Genomic DNA, 21,341 nt, shown 5'->3' on the forward strand with positions numbered 1-21,341 from the left:
AATTAATTGGTTAAAAGTTCACTTTGTCAGGAAATGACATGAAAGTCCACAATAACGTATTTGAATGTCCCATTTTGTCTGACCAACAGTCCAAACCCCGCAGAAGACTAAACCAGCAGGTATTCACACTGAAGAAAGAGAGAATTATATTCAAGTCTAGGTAGATTGGCCTTGACCAGACAGTGAGCCAGGCAGACCTCCTTGTGGCTATATAGAGCGGAACTGATTAATCATTAACAGAAAATTAATCATCATCAATTTTAACAGACGCTTATCATTCTTAAAGAAAACAAATGCCCTAAATGTTCTGGTTCCAGCTTCTCTCTTAGATGCCTCAGTCTCGTCAGGCTTTTGGATTACTGCGTGACAAAACTTTGTATATGTCAACTTTTTTCTCTCTCCATCAAACCAATTAAAATCAAGTAACATTAATCAATAATGAGAGTCATTAGATGCAGCCCAACTATTTTCTGTATTTACTCTGTATTCACACTGATATGTAATGATGCATGAGGTTCTGTTTTTGTGAACAGTTGATAACTTGTGAGAGTCTTCATATTTCCAACAGTTAGATCAACAAATTAATGACTTCTCCACAGTTATTTTGTTTTTTGAAGCATGGGGGCCAACTTACAAGCTAAAAATCAATTTAAAACACATGCATCATTGCTGGCAGTCATGCTGATTTGAGCAGCACCGATATCTCCCAGGAAAGATGTGTAGTTATGACTTCAGGCCAGCAGAGGACTCTCCTGTGCCTCTGCTGGAAACAACCATTATTTGACCACTGTGCTCAATCTAATATAATCACTTCCCCCCTTCTCTTTATAACTCTGCCTGGCTTATTTTTCAATAAATCATTATCATGTACTGTTGGATGAGGTTGTTGCAAATGTTCACTTGCTACTGTGTGAGTACATTTGGTACTGAACAGATACAATTAGCACATAATACATAGTTTAAGTATAAAATAACAACAAAATGTAAAGTTACACAAGCACAGTTGATTGAGTCTGCTTTAACTGTAGCGGATGCAAAACATGTCTGATATTTTCACCACAGAATTATGTAGCAGAGGCAAGACTTGAGGCCTCTGATGTATAATGTTGAAGAATAGATAAATGGGCTCTCAAGCATAAGTGGCAATTACATGAGAGGTCTATTTGTACCAAGCAATCAGTAGCTGAAGATGTGGAAACTGAGAAGTCTTTTTTTCCCTGTTCATTTCTGCAAATATCAGAATTGGGGGATTTAAGTGGAGCTCATCTCATCAAATCTCAGTTGTTTCACCATCTCACAAAACAAGTTATAGTTTAATTGCGTTCACTTAAAAATGCATTTTCCTCCGCTAAAGCAATACACAGAACTTTCCAGACAAAGGCACTAAAACAGCAAATAGAGCTGCTGTCTAAAAGTACAAACATTTTCATCATACAAATAACAAATCCACAGCAGCCACAGCAGCATGTTCACAGATCACCAGGACTTGACAGAAATGAGAGGTTGATGATGAATTAAGTCATTTAAAGTTGTGCATTCATGTGGCAAATTATGATTTGTTGCGTTTCAGCTTATTGCATCATTAAAAAGACAAGTACTTAAAATAGATTTGATATAATGTTACAGAACTTGTACATATAAATCAGAATTATAAGATACAAAGTCAAGATTTTGATGTATTGTCTCATAATTCTGAATCAAAAGGACAAGCTTAATTATTTTGACCTTTTGTCACCTACTTATGAGTTCATGTCTCATAATTCTGGTTTCGTAAGTTAAAAAGGTGATTTTCATTTTATGTCCTAATTATATTTTAATATCTCACATTTCTGACTAAATAAATCAGAGCAGGACTTTTTATAATTCACCTTGTGTTTAATAACTAAGCGTTTCATTATTTTCGTGTTTCATGTTCAATAACAATTTTGACTAAAAATCAGGAGGTTAATAAGTATAACATTTGTTGCATTACAAGATAAATATTGCAAATTATGAGGCAACATTTTGACTTTCATAACTCATAATTGAGGGTTTCAATTGCTTTTTTTTTTGGCAGAAATGGGCTTCCATACACAACCAATAAATGAGACAGTAAAATCATTTTACATCTTACAGCATTTACAGAGTTGTGAGGAAGTCAATCTGAATATTTTAAGAGAACACACTTTAAAGAATATGGGGCAAACTACATTTCATCTTAGTTGTAACTGTCATGACATCACAAGCCTTCATTTGGGAAAAAAAATATGTCGAATGAGTGGAAAGGAACTGTAATATTTATCACACAGTGCATTGCGCTGTAAGTAGCCCCGCACAGGCTCATTATATACATACTGGAGTCGGGGCTCCTCCAGGGCTCTTCCAGCCCCATGCACTGCTCAGTACAAACAACTCTTAGACAATGTGACACTACCATTTAAGAACATGACAAAAGAGGGGCTGTGTTGCCATGTATTGCTCCCTCTGCTGGCAAGGCTCCTGAAACATTAAAAAAACGGAGCCTTTAAGCCAAATTTTGCTGTGATAGCTGCTTACCTTTGCATTCTGGTGCATTGGATGTAAATGACTTGCTGTTGGCCCTACACTGCTGTGAGACTCAGCCTATAAATAAACTCTGGAGTCCTCCTGGCTATCTGAAGGTCTTTTGCACTTTCTCCGTCTCTCTTTTTGACACACACACCACAGGGAAACAAAAGCCTTGCTCCTGTGACTAATGAAACCTGCTGACAAGGTATCTTCGCAGGTCAGCAGCACAGACTCTTGGCCATGTAAAGAGAGATAACAGGAGCTCAGCTGAGGCAATTTGTGACAGAAGACAATCCAAATACGTAACCATGCCTTTCCTGAGAGGAATATCAGCTTTCATCAGTGCTCTGGGTTCCTTTTTCTGAGATTTGGGAGTGTCTTGTAAATTCTACCAATCGTACTGTGAGAGCAGAGCAATATGGGGTTTGTCATAATAAGATGGAGCCAGACGGTGAACAGATACACATAAGGTCAGAGCTAGAGGCCGACAGCTGAATCTCACATTCTTCACCGCAGTCAGACAGACTGCCACATCCCACCATCTGTACCTCCCTGTGCTATCAACACACACAGACACAGACATGCACACAAACACACACACACACGAACTAACCTACCTACAGCAAGCAGAGCAGAGATACAGCCTCCTAGTGACCTTAAATCCCTTTTAAGCTTAAAACTCTCTCTCACACAGACATACACATACACTTAACAAGGAAAAAATAAAACACAAAGAAGAACAGTTGTTTGTTAGGAGTTGCCAATGTATTTTGGATGCCTTACAAGTATATGCACTTTGAGGATTAGTTTGACATTTTTTGGGAAGTACAATTATTAGCATAAAGTGAGCTTATTGGCAGGAAGTCACTGCTCCCAGCCAAGAACACATGACTCCGCATAACGTACACTTTGTGTTTTGCACAGATTAAAGAAATAAGATATAATGTGTTCATAGCTCATTGTTGAGCTTTAGAAGAGGTGTCAAAAAGGTTTTTTAAGCTTTGGACAGAGCCAGACTAACTGATTGCTTCTGTTTCCAGTCTTTATGCTTAGCTAAGCTTACCATCTTCTGGCACCAGCTTTAAATTCAACGTCGATATTTTTGACCTTCTCAACTAACTCAGCAAGAAAATTAACATATTTCTGGAAATGTACTATTCCTTTAAAATCTTGTGTACTGCACGAATGTAAAGACTGAGCTCTTCTGTGCAGATTATAATCACAATAATGGACTGTGATTGGAAGGGAGCAGCAACTTTATTTCAAATGTTGCAAACCTCAGGGTCTGGATGATCTCTCTCTTGATTGGAAAGATTATATTGATGTTTAGATGTTCAGTTCTACTTGTACTGACTAAACTTGCATTTATAGGCTGATTTCTGAAAATGTCATACATTTGAGTTTACACACTCACACAAGAAAAACATATTTTTTACCATTAGGAGGAAATAAACTGTTGCAACAATAGCCTGCACAATGCGCAATTAAGGTGCTTTTTAGGAAACACAATGAGCAAAAGGAAACAGAGAATGGAGCTCTTTATACATTATGAAAAAGCATAAAAAACACAAACTGAGCGATGCTATCCAGGCATGACTCTTGCTTCAAAGCAGAGCAAAATAAAATGATTTGAGAGAATCTGTAGATGACTCCTCTGAGTTGAAAATAAAAACAATATTCTCAACTGACACCTCCGAGACTCCAGCCACTCTCTTGTTGAGATGCCTCTATTTTATGCCCGTTTAGTCTTTGTGGCCCTTAATAAGGTCCACACTTCCACTGAAGCTGAGAATTAAGCCATTGTGGGTATCTCTTTGTGTCACATCCTACAACAGACATCTGGACTCCTATTCTGTTGCCCAATTTCCAGTCCCATTCAAGAGGGACAAAGGAGATCAGGCGTTTGACCGTCCAAAAGTCACTTTCCATCATGTTGGGCTCTCCCTGCCTGACATGGAGACAATGAGGTAGAGGGAGGAAAAGCAACGGCACCGAGGAACCAGTCTGGTCTACACTGGAGGAGGGGGAGTAAGTGAAACAGAGCTCTTACCCCCCAGGGAGCTATGTGTGTCCACAACTCCCCAAGAGCAAGACCAGGTCGGGCACTGAGGGCTCCAGTGTAGCCAGATTGTGGGTGTGAAACAACAGCTGCTTAATAAATCATCAGAGAATCAGAGGTCACAGCAGGCCTCCAACAAACAGTTTAACGCTCTCCATCAGGGGCAGTGCTGATTATGACAATGATGATGAAACTGAGAAAGTAACAATGACTGGGTAGAGGTGTTGATGTTTTGCTTAATAAACAATGGCAGTCTACAGTAGTAAAGTGGCAAGTCACATTTATTTATACAGCACAAAATCACACATTTATCTCAGAGGGTTTTATAAACTGCACAACATTAATGCAATAATGCTGCAGACTGTGTGAAAATAATATAAATCACACTTGTATATGGTGGGATTGTCTGAAAATGGGAACTTTTTGGGCTGATGTGTGGGCAGTGTTGAAAGTGATACTACAGTTGGTTGTAAAATACCCAAAGAAAACTGTTGGGTAGTATTTAAGAAATCTGACACATGAAAACATACAACATCTATCTTGTTAATGTCGTACTAGTATAGGTAAAGAAGGCAGTCGACATTGCTGAGGAGATCAAACTGAGTACACTCCTTGTCAATATCATTAAAATGTAAGTAATTAAAAATGTTCCATTTTAATTTGTTTTTAGACAAAACCCAGAAGAATTAAGCGAATTCATTTGAAAAACAGAATGCTGGACTAATTAAATGATAACGAAAGGTCCATATTTATGACACGAACTACAACAAAAATCAGTAAACCCTTCATTGGTTAGACCCCATTCTTTTAGTTTTAATATTTTGTATGCCTGCTGTTGTGGATGGCAGATTCAATCCTTCAGGGCATGGATGATATAAGTCTAGCACAAATCTGTGAAAAGATGTTCTGCTTTTATACACAGATAATTGTTTTCAGCGACTCTTTGCTGGAGGGATTTTTTTGTTGCTCTTCCTTCCACTTTAAAATACTCCAGAGGTGTTCTGTTGGATTCAGGTCAGGGGATATACTGGGTCAGGTCATAGTTTTCAAAATAATCTAAAAATAATCTGCAGAGTTTGGGATAGTTGCCATGTTGGAAAATTCCTCTCCTGCCAAATCTCTTGAGACTGGGAGTCATCTTTTCATTCAGTATGTTGGTATACAAACATGCATTCATATAGTAGTGCCATTATAAATGTCACCTCCCTACACCTTTTGCACTCATGTCATGCCCCATAACAGTGCACTCACACCTCCATGTTTCATGGAGACACACTATGCAGTCACTGCAGTGGTCCAGGCTGAGTCCCTGCCAAACACACTGGACCCCATCTGATCCAAACAAATTTATTTTGGTTTCATCTGACCAAAGAATGTGCTGCCAATATTCATCAGGCTTCTTTTCATGTTCTTTGGCAAAGGTTAATCTTGTAGTATTGTTCTGTTTTGTGAGGAATGTTTTTTCTTTCTTGGACGTCATCTGGAGTGGTTGACTTTATGCAATGTCTGAGCAGTCACTGAAATATCAGTTTCCACAGATAACCCTTTTGCCAAGCCAGGAGATCTTGCCCATCTGTTTTTAAATGCAAGGCTGCACAGTAGTGAAACGTGCATGTTATAATTTTATGAAGATGGCCATTGCACCTTCTGTTATTGGTATTAATTACTAAGTATTAGTATGGGTCCTCCTGTATCTCCTAACCACTGTGTTTAAGCTTCTGTTTGGTAGCCTACTGATCATTGTGTACCCTCTCCCATATTCATACAATGTAACGATCTGGTTTCCAACTTGTTCAGACAGTTCATTACCATGCTGCGCTATGATGCACAAGACCAAAACTGCGAAAGTTCACAGGTTCTTTTATAACCTTGTTCAGGCAATTAGTCTTAATTGGAAGTCACAGGTGTAATAATTTACGTTTCAGTGGTCACAGGTGTACTCACTTCCTGAGATTTACTTTGAGGCCCGTATTTTCAATGTAATCTATCTGTTTGATGTTAATTATGAATAAGATCAAATACCCTACACTACAATTATTGTGAGATAAGACAATTTTCAAACATTTAAAATTTTAGTGATATTGCACAGGGATGACTGCTTATAAACTCCATTACAAAGACATTAAAATCATCATAAAAAGAATGAGTAAAAAAAGAAAACTACACATACAAAGTTATGAAATAATCCCAGAAAGCAGTTTTAACAGTGTATTATATAACCTCTGTTCAGGACTCCCTCATTCAATTTGCTGACTGTCCAGATTTTTGCTGGAATAGAAAATTCAATTTCCCACCACTAAACCTCAACATCACTCATATCTGTAAGCTTAATAAAAACATGACCCCAAAAGTTGACCTATAACCTGATCCTTTCCAGCCTATCAGACTTTTAGCCGCTAAAAATGAAACAAATCAACATGTGACCTCTCAAGTTTAGGCTACACATGTGTTTTATGCAGGTTAAACAATAGAGTGATTTCTCCTTCTCAGCCTGTTTGATTTGAAGGGTTTTTACAGGCATGAAAATGTAAAAACATCCAATATTCCACAAGACAAAAATAAAAAAATAGTGGAAAGTCAGAAAAAATAATATCAGATTTATCTTTGTTTCCAATTTGAGAGTCTTGACTCTCAAGTTAAGCACCAGGAAGCCAAAACCAAAGGCTCATTGGAACTTCAATAAGACATCTAACCCCATTTTTAAGAACTACACATTTTCCATATTTTATCTCATTTTCCATCAGGAGTTTTTCAAGAACAAACGATTTTTAGTCTCCAATTTAATTTCCTATCATAAACCTTGAAGTACAATGAATTCATGAACAAAATACAAAAACGTACAACCCAAAACCAGAGCCTAATTTTAACACCAATAATAGCCGACTCAAAAATAACCCAATATTAGTAAAAATTGTTTTAAAAATACTTAAAAAATATATAGGCTATATTTAAAAAAGAACAGGAAAAAGTGCAAGTTTTATCCAATATATAGTTTATATAGACTGACTACACACACAAAGACACACACACACACACACAGAGAGAGAGAGAGAGAGAGAGAGAGAGAGAGAGAGAGAGAGAGATGTCGTGTCTGTCTCTTTAAAACACTGACTCTTAGAGGTTGGCGAGGATTTGTTGCGGATAGCTGGGAGTGCGCAGCTCTGCATGTGCAGCGCTTCATACTCGCACAAACTGATACCGTAACCTGCAACCGCCCGGATCAGAGATGAGGGAGAGGAGAGCAAGGGAATTATTTTATTTATGACGGAACTCAGTATAGTAAAATCTCCTTTTTGTTGTTGTTTTTGTTTTCAGCATCAGTAGTACATCTTAGAAAGAGTGTGTGAGAGCGTGAGTGGCCATGCTTGGAGGAAGTAATGCTTGAGTTTTGTTATTAGGGTTTCTCCAGGCTGCTGCTCCTGCTGCCTCTCCTCCTGCTGCTGCTGCCATGGGTTTCTGGGAGTGAGATCAAAGTTTTTTTTTTTACTCGCTTGAAATAATCCAGCTGCGGCTCATTCTCCAAACTGGTTAATTTTACCTGCTTTGAGTAAAATTCGTGCGCAATTTGACGACTGGAGGTGTGATATAATTGGTCAATTGACTCTGGGTGGATTGCCAGAGGGGCTGCAGACTCAAGAGGATTTGACACCGGGAGAGTGTGGAGATGAACTTTGGAAATTTACTACTTGTGACTGTCTCATTCATCACCATCGCATCAGGTAAAAATGTTAATGTCAATATGCAGAAATGGCTTTAAAACACATATAATAAGTAATTCCACCCTCTCTCTCTCCCTCTCTCTCTCTCTCTCACACACACACTCTCTGCCTCATGGTGTGTTTGACTTGTCTTATGATAGTCCCTCCTGATGGATGTAAATGTTATGTTTAGCTGGGCAGCTGTGGCACCTGAACGCATCCTTCAACAAAAATGATTTATAAATCAAAATGTCACACATGCATTAATTTGTAATATTGAAATACCACCAGTGAACGCCAAGAAGGTGCACATGTTTTCTCAGTATCCCAGTACCCCCCCACCCCCCCAACCACCACCACCCAAGCTCTGAGGTGGTCTCACAGGGAGGCATTAGGCAGCTGGAGGGGTCAGAAGAGGCTCCACTGTTGCAAAAGTGAAATCATTTAACTGTCACTTTTAGTGCAGTGGTTAAAATACCCCCCCCCCCCCCCCACACACACACACACACAAAAAGAAAGAAAGAAATGCTTTTGGAGATGTACACATATTATGAAAAATGCTTTTAAGAGCTCATTCTTCTTGATTACCTCTGAGAAAGAGATTATATTTTTTTAACCGTTGCTCTAATAACAGCTCAAATTTCTGAGCCTTAATCCAAGCCCCAAATAAAAGCAGGGCTCAGAAAACAATTCATGAGAGTGCAGATGTTTGTTGAATAGTTTGTTGATGTAGGTCACATAATGGCAACATGAGACTGTTTCATAACCAGTTGAAAGTTCCTTGTGATAACTTTAAACCGCTAAATGCTCCATTATGTTCACCAGCTAGTCTCTGACTGTGTCTCCCTGCTGTTTGATAGTCATGTACAGCAGTTTTTTTACTATGTACTATGACCAAAGTCACACTGATTAGTGCTGCAAGAGTGAACCAAAATAGTATAGATTCAATCTGAAAGGAGGCTAAAAAGCTTTATAGAGCTGCAGAGTTGGGTAATGATCCACTGTGAGATTGTCACTACAAGCTCATTCACATGCAAGAAGACATGTGATCCATTGAACATTATTGATTATAGGCAGCTTTAAAGAATCGACCAAATGTCCTGCACAATTGAAATATAACCTTGTCAGAGGAGTTATATGGACAAACCAATGATGGTGTCTGTTTCTAAATGAGCTTTAAAATATCTTTGCTATTTCTGTAGTGCACTCTTTTATTATTTGTGGTAATATGGCGATATGTAAATACCAATGTATATGCATCAATCTGGTCACTTCATCGGTCTTGCTCTGTTTTGTATCATTTTAATGATACACTATAATTTAACAATATAAAACCAGAGCTCCGTGGCTCCTGTGACTACTCTCGCCACTCACTCTGCTTCATTATTATAAACGGGCGCCACCTCTCAACATTAAAGCTACTTTTCAACACCCACACCATCTGCCTACAGCCATTAATCTGGAGTATTTCCTGTCATTCCCACTTCTGTCATACGGCGCATTCCCGTAGGGTGATTGGGTATTATCATGAAAAAATTTGTGAGAAGGGGACTCAAAACTGGCTTGATCATATCTGCAGAAGCTGCATTGAGACAAAAACCTCCCACTAGTGGATATTATTCCGTTTTTTTATTGAGAGAGGAAAAGAGAAATGTGAGACTTTATAAGTGTAAAGATATGTTTTGTTGAGTCCAGCCAATAACTTCCTCTCTACTGGTCTGTGGTGGGGGTTTGCTTTATGTTTTCTCAAGGCTCTGTGTGATTCAGAGGGACAACAACAACAGTCCCCTGAACAAATTGCATTCAATTTAACACAGCAGCTCTTTTTCACACATACAATCTCAATTAACACGGCATCAGTGTAGATCCTAGTACATCTCATTGAAATTTCAGTTTTCTTGAGCTGTATTCAATCTCAGCTGTTGGCACGCTCTGTGTGGAACTAATCGATGCTAAACAACCCTTAGCTGGTGATTTGTGTCCACTCTGTCCTCCTTCTCATTACTTAGTGACAAATATGGCTGAAGGCTGACTAAAGCCTCTCATAGTCTGTCTCGATGAAATGACCGTGGATGATGAAACCACTACAGGAGGTGGTTAGTCGTCTAATGTGCTGTATGAGCAGGCAGCAGCTTGAGTCATGTTGCCGGATGTTGATGATGTCCCACTTTTGGTACAGTCAGCGATGACATCACTCAGAGATTAGATGATGGCTGAGGAGGACAGTTGCCAAACAAAGGCTCAAAAAGCCCAGACTGGCGCCAGGAGATAATCAAACCTGACTTCTTCTGCTTGGAATTTAGCTCACTATGGCACATTATCGCCTTCCCACAGAGATTACTTGGCAATGTCACAAGAACTCCTTGAATGTTTCTGGCCTTTTTAAGTATGTAAATTAATTGAAATTGAAAAAAGAGAGGAGTAAATCTGAGCAGACAGCAAGTTACCGGCCCCACAGACACACTGTTGGGCTGCGGCTGCTGCTTCTGTGCTGTGTCTCACAATGTAAAGTTAAGCTGGATACTGGTTTGGCCAAAATGTTGCATATAGTGTGTAGTGTTCAAAGAAAGGCAAAATCCTTTCGGTATGTCGCCACTATTTTTTCCAATTTAGTACCGGAACATTTATAGCATTTGTTTTCACCCAAAAGGAGGCATTTTCATCCTTATGATAAGGAAGTGACGAATGTCTGTCATAGACAGTATGTTAGTATGCGATTTTGAACATAGTCAACAAATGACTGAGTGATGAAGTAACGTCATTGGTCAGCCACTTCCTGCAGTCTCCCTTAGTCTATGAGCAGCCTGTCTAACAGGTAGAAGGTTCTGTGTCAGCAGATGTCAAGCTGTGAGCTCAGACAGGTTCAAGTTGTTGTATAAATTTTCGCTTGGAGCCTGACTGATGCCAAGAGGCATCAAGCTCTGAAGCAAAAGCAGGACGTCCCCTCATGCAGCATTGTTGTTTTCACACATTAGCGTGACGGAAGTACACTTCTGCCCTTGGGGAAGATGCAGGGTTAATATTTGTAAATACTAATTAATGAAAGCGGCCCCCTTTATGTAATGCCACAGCTAGGAGCCAAGAAACGCCAAATATAGGCTGAATCAACAGGGTTTTCAAGATGTGAGCTTGATCACCCCCTCAGCTGTTATCCTGCTAACTGTGTGTTAGATGAGGCAGAAATATAGGAGACGCCACGAGCAATCGTGGGTGTGTGTCAGAGTTTGCAATTAGGACCAATGCGATAACTTGTCTATCAGAGCTGTGTGCGGCACTAATGGCCTTTCATTTGACTGTGGTTGTTTGCTTTCTGTGGATTTTTCATTTGCGCTCTGAGTAAATGAAGAAATTCTCACAGATCAGATGCAATCATGACAATTACTGCATCTAATCATCCTTACACTGATGATCAGATCGCTCTAATTGTATTGATGACACTGATTAATAGACTGAACTGTTTTATAGAGCACATAAAAAGAGCAATCATGAGCTTCAATTTGGAAGAGTCAACATTTGAATAAGAATTGTTAAATACAATTTACTGTATTTCTCACTGAAAACACCCCTACCTCTCACCCTGACACATTAATTTGTACACAGCATGGAGTTGACAGTGTACTGGAGAGTGATAACCTTGTATGAAGCAGGACTGCTCTCCGTCACAGAGCCCCTGCATATTGGATGACAGCTCAAGGTTGACTGCCATTCACTCTTATGGATTATCTTGGCTGTCTTTGCATTCTGTTACCCTCACAGTGAAGTTCGTTGAAGTTCAGACAGTTTTAAAAGAGTTTCATTGATTTGTCCACAACGATACTGCTTCAATACAAAGATGGTTTGTAACTACCATGGGTGTTAACAGTGATTTGTTTGTATTGTTTGTAACATTCAATACAAGGCTCTGAATCAATACATACATGTCCTGTTGTGTGTGTTTTTTTCGGTGTGTGTGTGTGTGTGTGTGTGTGTGTGTGTCTTTTAAATAATCTTAGCATAGTTGTTCCTTGTAAAGCACTTTTATAAATTGCTGAGAAACCACTTAAAGCAGTCAGACATGACCCTGCTATTTTATTCTGAAGCGTCTGAATACTTCCATGAAGCTGGATGTACAATAAAATTGATGTGAAAATATAGTGAAAATGCTGTACTTTACTGCACCATATCGATCAAAGCTGTGAATTTTGTGAGTCGTAACAGCATAAATGAATGGAGGCAGTAGTTTGTGAAACATCTTTTCCTGTGTTTATGTAATTTGCTCTGTGAGTAGCCCACGTCCTTTCACACCAGAATTCCCCAGAATAAAATATTTTTCCACAAATCAAGTCACACTTTAAACTCCCATATGCTCTGAGGCCCTACTGCAGGCTCTAATGAGCTGTGTTTGTGACCCCATTAAACACATAGCTTCACAGTGGTCCCCATTATGGTTTATTATCATTATATCGTTTATTTGTCCATGTCGCTAACAGGGCTGACAGAGTTTCTTTTTGCAGAAAGTGTTTTCAACCACAGCTCTGCAATCTTCCTGTCATGAACCAAATATTACTGTGAAAATATTTATTCTCACAAGGAAAATGTGTTGCTGTCGTGTTCAAGGTGGCTGAGACTTTTCACTGATTGCACAGGAGCGGTTTGTTTCTTGTCACTTTGACCACCTGAAGCTTTTCTTCTTTTGACAAGACTGCTCTCCCTTTAATATATCAGCAGGGTAGCTATAGCTGTAAGTACCAAATAACCCTCATTATTACTCCTTTTAATAAATGAGCTTTTAGTTAATTGAATTTAATTCTGAACTGGACTGTATAGTTGCAGGCATTGGATACTTTTAATATTGTTGAAGGCATATCTATTCTCATTCAAAAATGCTACCACCAAACTAAATTAATATACAAAAATTTGTCATGGTGAAATTCATGCCATTCAAAAAGGATTGAAAGCAACCACAATTTCACAGCATGTGCTGACACACTGAGTACAAGGACAGCTGGGTGTCATAAACACTGGAGAGGGAACATTAGAGCAAAGGGAGCTTTGACTACAGCAGCAATAAATGTGGGTAACAAATGGATTAAAATGACCCATTGTTAATAGGTAGTGGCATTGTTAATGTCAAATTGATGGTTTTACTGAGTGTGTGGAGCAATGAAGTAACCAAGCTTAGCCTGAGAGTAAATAATAGTATAATATAATTTGTTGGTAAATTATTCCTAAACATAAAGCTCTTTTTCCGCTTTCCTTGGAGACTATTGGATGTCCTAAAAGGGATTAATATGAACTGTAAGCATCCAAGAACTGTTTATGCAATATGCGCTACATTAAAGAGGTTAAAGAGAGTGTATTAAACATTATGATGAGTAATGACGACATCTACAAACATTAAAGGAGCACTCTACCAATTTTACACAGAAAGATGAGTTTAAGATAAAGATTATATTTAAATGTTTCATTTGTCACATGCTAATACAAAATCAGGGTATAATATCCATGAGCAGCTAATAGAGTATTAGTACAAATAATAATTACAAAAATAAATATAAAGGATAAAAATTTAGAGTTCTAAAATTATAAATGTAATCTAATATTAATATTAAAATGTTAGATTGTATAATGGTCCAGTGTAAAAGTGGGACTTTTCATTGTATACAGTACAAATGTCAAAAACCAAGTGTTAGCTACTGTAACACCTGTTGGACAGGCGTCCACGATTGAAACATTGTGTCTAATAAACTAATTGTTTATTAGAATTTGACCTTTTCTTTTTTGGTGCATGAAAATTAAAATGCACAAACAGTATGTCCAGTTGAAAGGTGAGCTTAATACAAGACTGATTGTGAGTGTAAATGTGCAGTTCAGTACAGAGGTCAGAGGTCAGAGGTCAGAGGACACCATCGTGATGACCTACAGGAAGAAGCTTTCTCTGAGTTGATCTGTGTTCTGGATATGAATACTGTGGCTGGGAGGAGTATTACTCTGTGTGTAATGTCTTCTGTGGTTCTGGGGGGAGCTTTTCAATATTAAATTTGAAAACACAACCTTGATAATGTCATGCTAGGGGATCAGGACTTGGGCTTGGAGACTCTATGCAAGTCTGCACAACAAACTGCATAGAATTTGAAAGATGTGAAAGTTAATCAGCTAGAGAGTCTGACAAAAGACACAACCGAGTGAAGGATTTTTGAAGCTTCAACCAAAAACAGAAAACAATTTATCACTGCTGAGGTTTACGTACTAATAACTAATACTGAAAGTCAGGATATTTTCTCTGCTGCTTGGTTTTTGACCACCCTCCCTAAATATTTATCTTCCAATCTAATGGAAGCACAATGCTAAGCTACCAGAGTATCCCATTAAAAGGTCAGCTCTTTCCTAGTATTTGTTTTTTTTTTGTGATGTAATCCAGTTATGATGGAAGAGGAAGGGAGTCGAGAGTGATGTAACCGTGTTACATGAGATGTGATTTGATACTGCCGGTGATTTCTTTTGTATGCTCTGAAAACACGGTTCACCAGCAGGATAACAAAGCTCTTATCAAAATAATGTAGATGAACACAGTCAAATGTGTCAATATCTACTCCCATCTGAGTCAAACATGCCATACAGATGTGATGAAATCTAATCTACAAAGTACATTGTGATATGTCGAAGGATTAGCTGTCAGGCCTACACTAGCATGAAATGATTTACACTTGTAAACAAAGTATGATTTTGTGTCAGGACCTGCTTAAGGTGCCTTGGCACATCTTAACAGCTCGATTAGTATTCATCCACATACCGCATTAGCATATTGAGCTGTCCTGGTTTGTGACCTAGAGGTGTTAGTGCTCATATCGCGCTTCAGATGTTTACTTCAGGTTTATGCCATGATGGCGACTCCTGGCTCGCGAGGATCAAATCTGTTCATGAAAAGAAATAAATCTGCTTACAGCTGAAAAGTGAGGATTTATCCTGATGCCTCAGATTTAAGAATAATGTAACACCAGCATGTGAAACAACATGTGTGTCATTAGGTTACTCCTGACTGCTCCTCTCCGACGATAATGGAGGATTTTCATGCAGTCTAGATTATGTGCTGGAAATAATGCTGTAGACACAATAGTAAAATAATCGGTGGCACAGTGACCATTTTCGTTTTCATTTTCTTTCTGTCTTTTTCTTTTTTTTTCAGAGGGAGAGACCATCTGTTCCTCACAACCAAACTAAAAGCAGTGGCATTTGAATTATTCATTTTTTCCAACTGTAACACATTGTTAGAGACATTTGGTCTTGCTCTAAAAGCTTACCTCAGGTCTTGAAGTAGTATGTCTTTCCCTCACAGCCAAAGGAAAGATAGTAATGGATCCCCAGAGAGTGAGATATGGGAGTTATCTATATTTCTATGCCTCTCTCATTCTCTCGGCTTTCTCCCTTAAATGCATAGGTCTGCCTATCTTATTCTTTGCTTTCCACCAAATGTCATCCACCACTGTGCAACAATTCTGATTGACACTGAGATTGGCCATTTCCATATTATATGGGTGATTGCATCCTCTGCACAGGTTATATCCCCTGTGACAATACTTTCTCTGTATTCCTTCACAGAACACAATACGGGTTGTGTTTTGCTATTTGCAGAATGTAGAAAGAATGACTGGATATCAGATGTAGTGATCTGACAGCCACAGGTTGTTACTGGAATACATGATGACTCACTTTGAATTCAAAGTCGAAGCCTTCAAAGAGAGATTATACACGATTTGCTTTGCTAAACGCAAATTCATGCAACATGCAGTCTGTGTCTTTGTCCAGCATCACTAAAGAAAGATATTCCTCCTTCCCAAATGGCTTCGCTGCTGTCTGCTCTGCTACAAAGAGATTACATGTTTTCATGAATGGTAGGTGGTCAGCTGGATAGATAACATCTGTCCTCATCTCCACTTCACAGGGTCCCGGGCACGGTTTGAAGACAGCGCTCCTCGGATTGTGGAGGACCCCTCGGATTTGATTGTTTCCAAGGGGGAGCCTGCCACCCTCAACTGTAAGGCAGAGGGCCGACCCCCTCCCACTATAGAGTGGTACAAGGATGGCGAACGGGTGGAGACGGACAAAGATGACCCCCATTCTCACCGCATGCTGCTGCCCAGTGGCTCCCTCTTCTTCCTGCGCATTGTGCATGGACGACGGAGTAAACCAGACGAGGGCGTCTACACCTGTGTGGCCCGCAACTACCTGGGAGAGGCCATCAGTCGTAATGCTTCGCTGGAAGTTGCCCGTAAGGCGCTTTGTTTTTTATCATAATCCTTAAAATGTTGTGCATTTATGCGTGTGAATAAGTGTTTGCGCTATAAGTTGATGTTTGTGTGTATGTATAATATACAGATGCTTCACAGTTGTGTCCCAGATCTTTTTACAGCTGTCTGGCAGCTTTATGGAGGTCTACTGGAGATTAGATTTGCCTGCTGTGCTTAGAAATAATGATATGAAAGAACCAGACTGCAGAGAGAAACCCAACAAAAATGGTGGTGTGGGTGGAGCTAAATCAGCCTGTGGATATCTTAATATTTAGCTCACTCAGACAATAACTTAATGTGTTTTTTATCTTGAGTGATTTGTTTTGCTTTTGTTAGGTTTTTAATTGCTGCTTGAGAAAAAATCTGCTCAGTGAGTATCAATAACATTTACGGCATTTTGGTCAGTTAGTTACTTAGCTGAACATTTTAGCAACTTTAAAAAATGGGCTCACAAACAATAGTCAGATGTAATAACATTGACATTTTAATAATATCTTGCTGTAATTATTCCTCCTGTTCATACTGACCATTAGAGGATCCCTTCATAAGGCACATTCAGTGTAAGTGATGGGAAACAAAATCTACAAGCCTCCTTCTGTGCAAAAATGCAGTTTATTTGAAGCTAATATGAAGTGTCAGCCACTGAAAATTAGTCATATTAAGTTAATATCTGTCAAAGTTACTGTCTTTTCTTCTACCAAAATCAATTTTTGTTTGATCCCTCCATTGCAGCTGATTATGAAAACACTGTTCATTGAGATACAAGACGAACATTTTTACTAAAAAAGAGTGTAACTGTGAAAGATATTCACTTTATATGACTTAACTCAGACTACCGGATCCTCCTATCTTTTATAAACCTTTTTAAATATATTTTTTCTCTAAACGAGAACTGTGGAATATGACCCTCATCAGTTGCATTGTAAGAAATTGGAGGGGATCTGCTAATGGCCAGTATGAAAAGAAAGTGTTTATATGGGAACCTGACAACTGTTTTGAGATTTTGAAAAATTGTCAATTTATCCTTTAAATCAAACGGAGTATTTGACTATGTAGAAGATAAGGGCTTGTTTAGATATTGAGTGACATTGGAGAATATAGTATAATAGTCTATTCTCGATATTAGAGGTTGTAAAGTAAAACAGTTTTTAAATGATGCTACATATTTTCTTAAGATATTACAGGGAATTTACTTGGGTATTATTCTCATAATTTTATCAATTTTAACTAGTGGTCATGGTTACATTTAACTTCAGAAAACACTGATATGATGTGCTCTAATAGTAGTGGAGAACTGTGTATTGACCATGACGTGACAAATTCACATTAAATACAGTTTTCCTGTCAGGGTATGAGTCAGTGTTTCTGCTACCAGTTACTATTACTCAATAATAGTGAGCCTCTGACCCAGTTTTTAGTGCCACAGCATCAAGAATTATTTCAGTGACTTCCACACATTAAAGTCCGTGTAAAGTAAGAATAAATATGTGTTCTGAGTTTGATATACCACAGAAAAGTGTGTTGTTAACCACCCTGCCAAGTTTGAATGATTAAAAAAATCGTCAAATATATGAAATTGGGCTTCAAAGTTGTGTAAAAAGCAACCTCTTTCTCTTCTCCCAAACGCTGTGGGTGTGCCCGCCGAGTCCGCTGAAACCCCGCCCCCTACCAAGTGTCACCTGTCAATCAAAGTCACCACCTCCACCAGAAACATGGACGCTAGATCTGAGAGCATTCTGCTGCTAACTCAGCTGCTAGCTCTGCAGCTAACTCGGCAGCTAGCTCGGCGGCTAATTCAGCTAACTGTAGACTGCAGTAGTAGTAGTGTACTGTGCGCTGAATGTATTTATACCGCTACAGCAGCAGGGGCGGGTTTATGCTAACGCAGCAGTGACTTTCAGACCCGCCCACTAAATCTTGAACACAGAAACCTTGAAACACAGTGTGTGAAGCCTAGCTCCACAATTCAAATCTAAATGGTTGAAATGCTTTTTACACCTTTTTTAGAAATACATTTGACCTATTTAATGTGTTTAGAAGAAAATGTCCAAATTCACTTTACACGGTCTTTAAGGTCATGTATACAGATTAAAAATAGAGTAAAAAAGAGAGAAATGGTATCAGATTTGTGCTCAATATCACTAGTATGAGGAGTATGAGCGGCCCGCTTTGCAAAACACTTCAGTTTAACAGAAAAAAATAATCTCCAACACTTGTCATTGTGCTTAATGGATCCACTATGCTATGCAGTTCAATACAGCGGCAGGGATTTACAGGACACTATTTTCTGTGTTTACTCTCGGTCAGACTCAATGACAAGTGTCTGAGATGATTTCTGTTCAACTGAAGTGTTTTGGAAAGCTGTAGGAGACTCGCCCTCATCTTTATCTTTCTTGCCAGAATCCCAAATTTCTACAATGGAGCTGGTGTATAAAATGTTATCATGACTAATGGACAAAAATAAGAAAATAGCAAGCAGGCTGACAACATATTATAATACTCTTAATATGCTATAGTTAAAATCAAACTGTTGACTTAAGATCAAGTCGCAGCATAGAAAATTAAGGCTGCAAGTACCTTTATTTTACCTTTACCTTTATGTTTCAGGCAATAAATTGTTTTGTCTGTAGAAAATGTCAGAAAATAGCATAACATGCCCATTGTGAGTCCAACGTATCTTGTTTTGTCCAAACCCAGGAGAGATTTGGTTAACTGTCATATATGACAAAGAACAGCAGCAAATTGCACCCGAGGAGCTGCACAGACATTGTTACTGACCCGTGGAGGACCCCCTCTATGGCGGCCATATTATCATTGCATCACCTGAGAGTCCTCTCTGTGTACCAACAAGATCGCATGTGTGAGCATGCATGTATAGCTTTGTGTCTGCTGCTGAGGAGTACAGCAGGGCAGTATGAGCTTTCTCATATCTTTAGTGAAAGTGCACTGAAGTAAAAAGCTCCCACTCGGAGCCGTGTCTATTATTTTTCCTCCTCGGTCCAGGACACGTGCCATTGTCTTCCCTCCTCTCCTAATTGTGCCAGTGTGGCTCAGCCCTGGGTTGAACTGCGGCTCTCTTTGCCATGAGGAAATGGATTAGTCAGTGGGTTGATTAGGCGAAGGAGCATAACAGATTAGCAAGGTCGAATTGTCCTCGTTAAAAAACACAAAACAGCAATTTGAGCACAGTCTTATGCTCCTCCATATTGAGGCTTCTTTACTGGCAGCATGTGTGTGTATGTGTATATGTGTGTGTGTGTGTGTGTGTGTGTGTAAGTGCTCATGGCTGACTGACCTCATCTGTAGCTCACATCCAAAAATAGGGACAGCCTCCACAGATATACAGTATATTGGGAACCATAAGCGGCTGCAACTAATACAAACATCCAAGCTGGGGGAAGATATGAAGCATATACTGTCATATTGCCTCTTTTAAATGGCTGATAATGTGTGCAGCTGCAGATTACAGTACAGTCATATCGGTAAAGGGATGATTCACCTGCAGGCACACAGTGACTAACAGTATTAATAAGTGGCTGTTTTGTTCTAATCTCACTGCCTCCGGCTAGCAGGGGCATATGCCAAGACAGCATGGTGGTGGTCTAAGACTCCCTCCCCTCCCCTGTGCGTGAAGTTGTGCTGACTGTGGGGTAAATAGTGACCCAATTAGCTCTGGCAGGGAGGTGGGGTGGGGTGGGGTGGGGTGGGGTGGGCTGGGGAAGTGTGTGCGGTGTTAATGAGCAGCCAGTTTTAAGCTGGTGGTCTTGCAGAAATGTGTGTGTGTGTTGGTGGTGAAGGCTGTGTGAGTCTGAGGGACAACAGGTGGGAGGAGGAAGAGCTCTAAACTCCCACTGAGCAGTAATTAATACCGATGCATCTGTTCGACTATTAGTACAGCTCCGTTTAGGGAGCAAGAGTGCTGACACTAACTTGGTTTTAGCCACATTAATTACACATCAATTACCACTGAAAGTTGTCTTAGATGACCAAGCCTTCTATCTACAACCTACATATAGATTCTCTCACTCGTTATGGTTTTGTATTTCAATAAATATGAGAAACTAGTTGTATGTTTTGCACACCCTGGGGTCCACAAGTTATATTTTTTTGTATAGCTGCTCCTTTTAGAGTACCTCGTAGTAAGGAGGCAGCGTTGCTGAAAAATGTCAGCAGCAGTCATTATTCTCTCTTTTTCTCTCTCTTCTTTTACTGTAAGCTGCCAGCAATCAGCTGACTCTCCTGGCTGTTGAAAAACCAGAATAATGAGACAGTGGAAGTGGATTGAAATCCATGCCTCCGTTCCTCCAAACAGTTTTGGCTTTAAAATAAAACAAGAAGAGGACAGTAGTAGTGTGTATTTCAATGTCATGAATGTTAATGTCTGCCTGTCTCAGTGAAGAGACAGTCACATGGTGTGGCAGGATTAGAATAAAGTAGGACAAATAAAAAATAAAACTTTAGGCTTTAGAGCCAGATGTTCCTCTTACTCCTGATGAGGGATTATGAGGGAATCAAAGTTCTGGTTGCAGCTTGTTTTCTTTTGCTTTTACTGCTCTACATTTTCTACGTGGCTGTGGCTCAGAAAGTAGAGCCACTAAACAGAAGATTCATGGTTCGATCCGCGGCTCCTGCGGTTTGCATGTTGAAGAGTCCTTAGGCAAGATACTGAACCCAAAAATTGCTCCCCATGGCTGTGCCAGAGGTGTGAATGTGCATTAGATCCTGATGAGCAGGTTTGCACCTTGCATGGTACTCTCTGCCTTCATTGTATGAATGTGAGTGTTAATAGGT

At 39.3% G+C, this 21,341-nt stretch overlaps 1 protein-coding gene across 1 annotated transcript in view; it reads left to right on the forward strand.

Moving 5' to 3' along the window:
* Positions 1-8,249: 8,249 nt before the first annotated feature.
* The window catches only part of zgc:77784 (uncharacterized protein LOC402947 homolog), a 46,532-nt gene continuing 33,440 nt past the window's right edge, over positions 8,250-21,341 (forward strand). The window contains exons 1-2 of the mRNA XM_053320215.1: positions 8,250-8,304; positions 16,205-16,531. Coding sequence (XP_053176190.1) covers positions 8,250-8,304; positions 16,205-16,531 — 382 coding nt within the window. The remainder of the gene's footprint in view (positions 8,305-16,204; positions 16,532-21,341) is intronic.

The sequence above is a fragment of the Scomber japonicus genome, chromosome 6, assembly GCF_027409825.1.
Source record: "Scomber japonicus isolate fScoJap1 chromosome 6, fScoJap1.pri, whole genome shotgun sequence".
Lineage (NCBI taxonomy): Eukaryota > Metazoa > Chordata > Actinopteri > Scombriformes > Scombridae > Scomber > Scomber japonicus.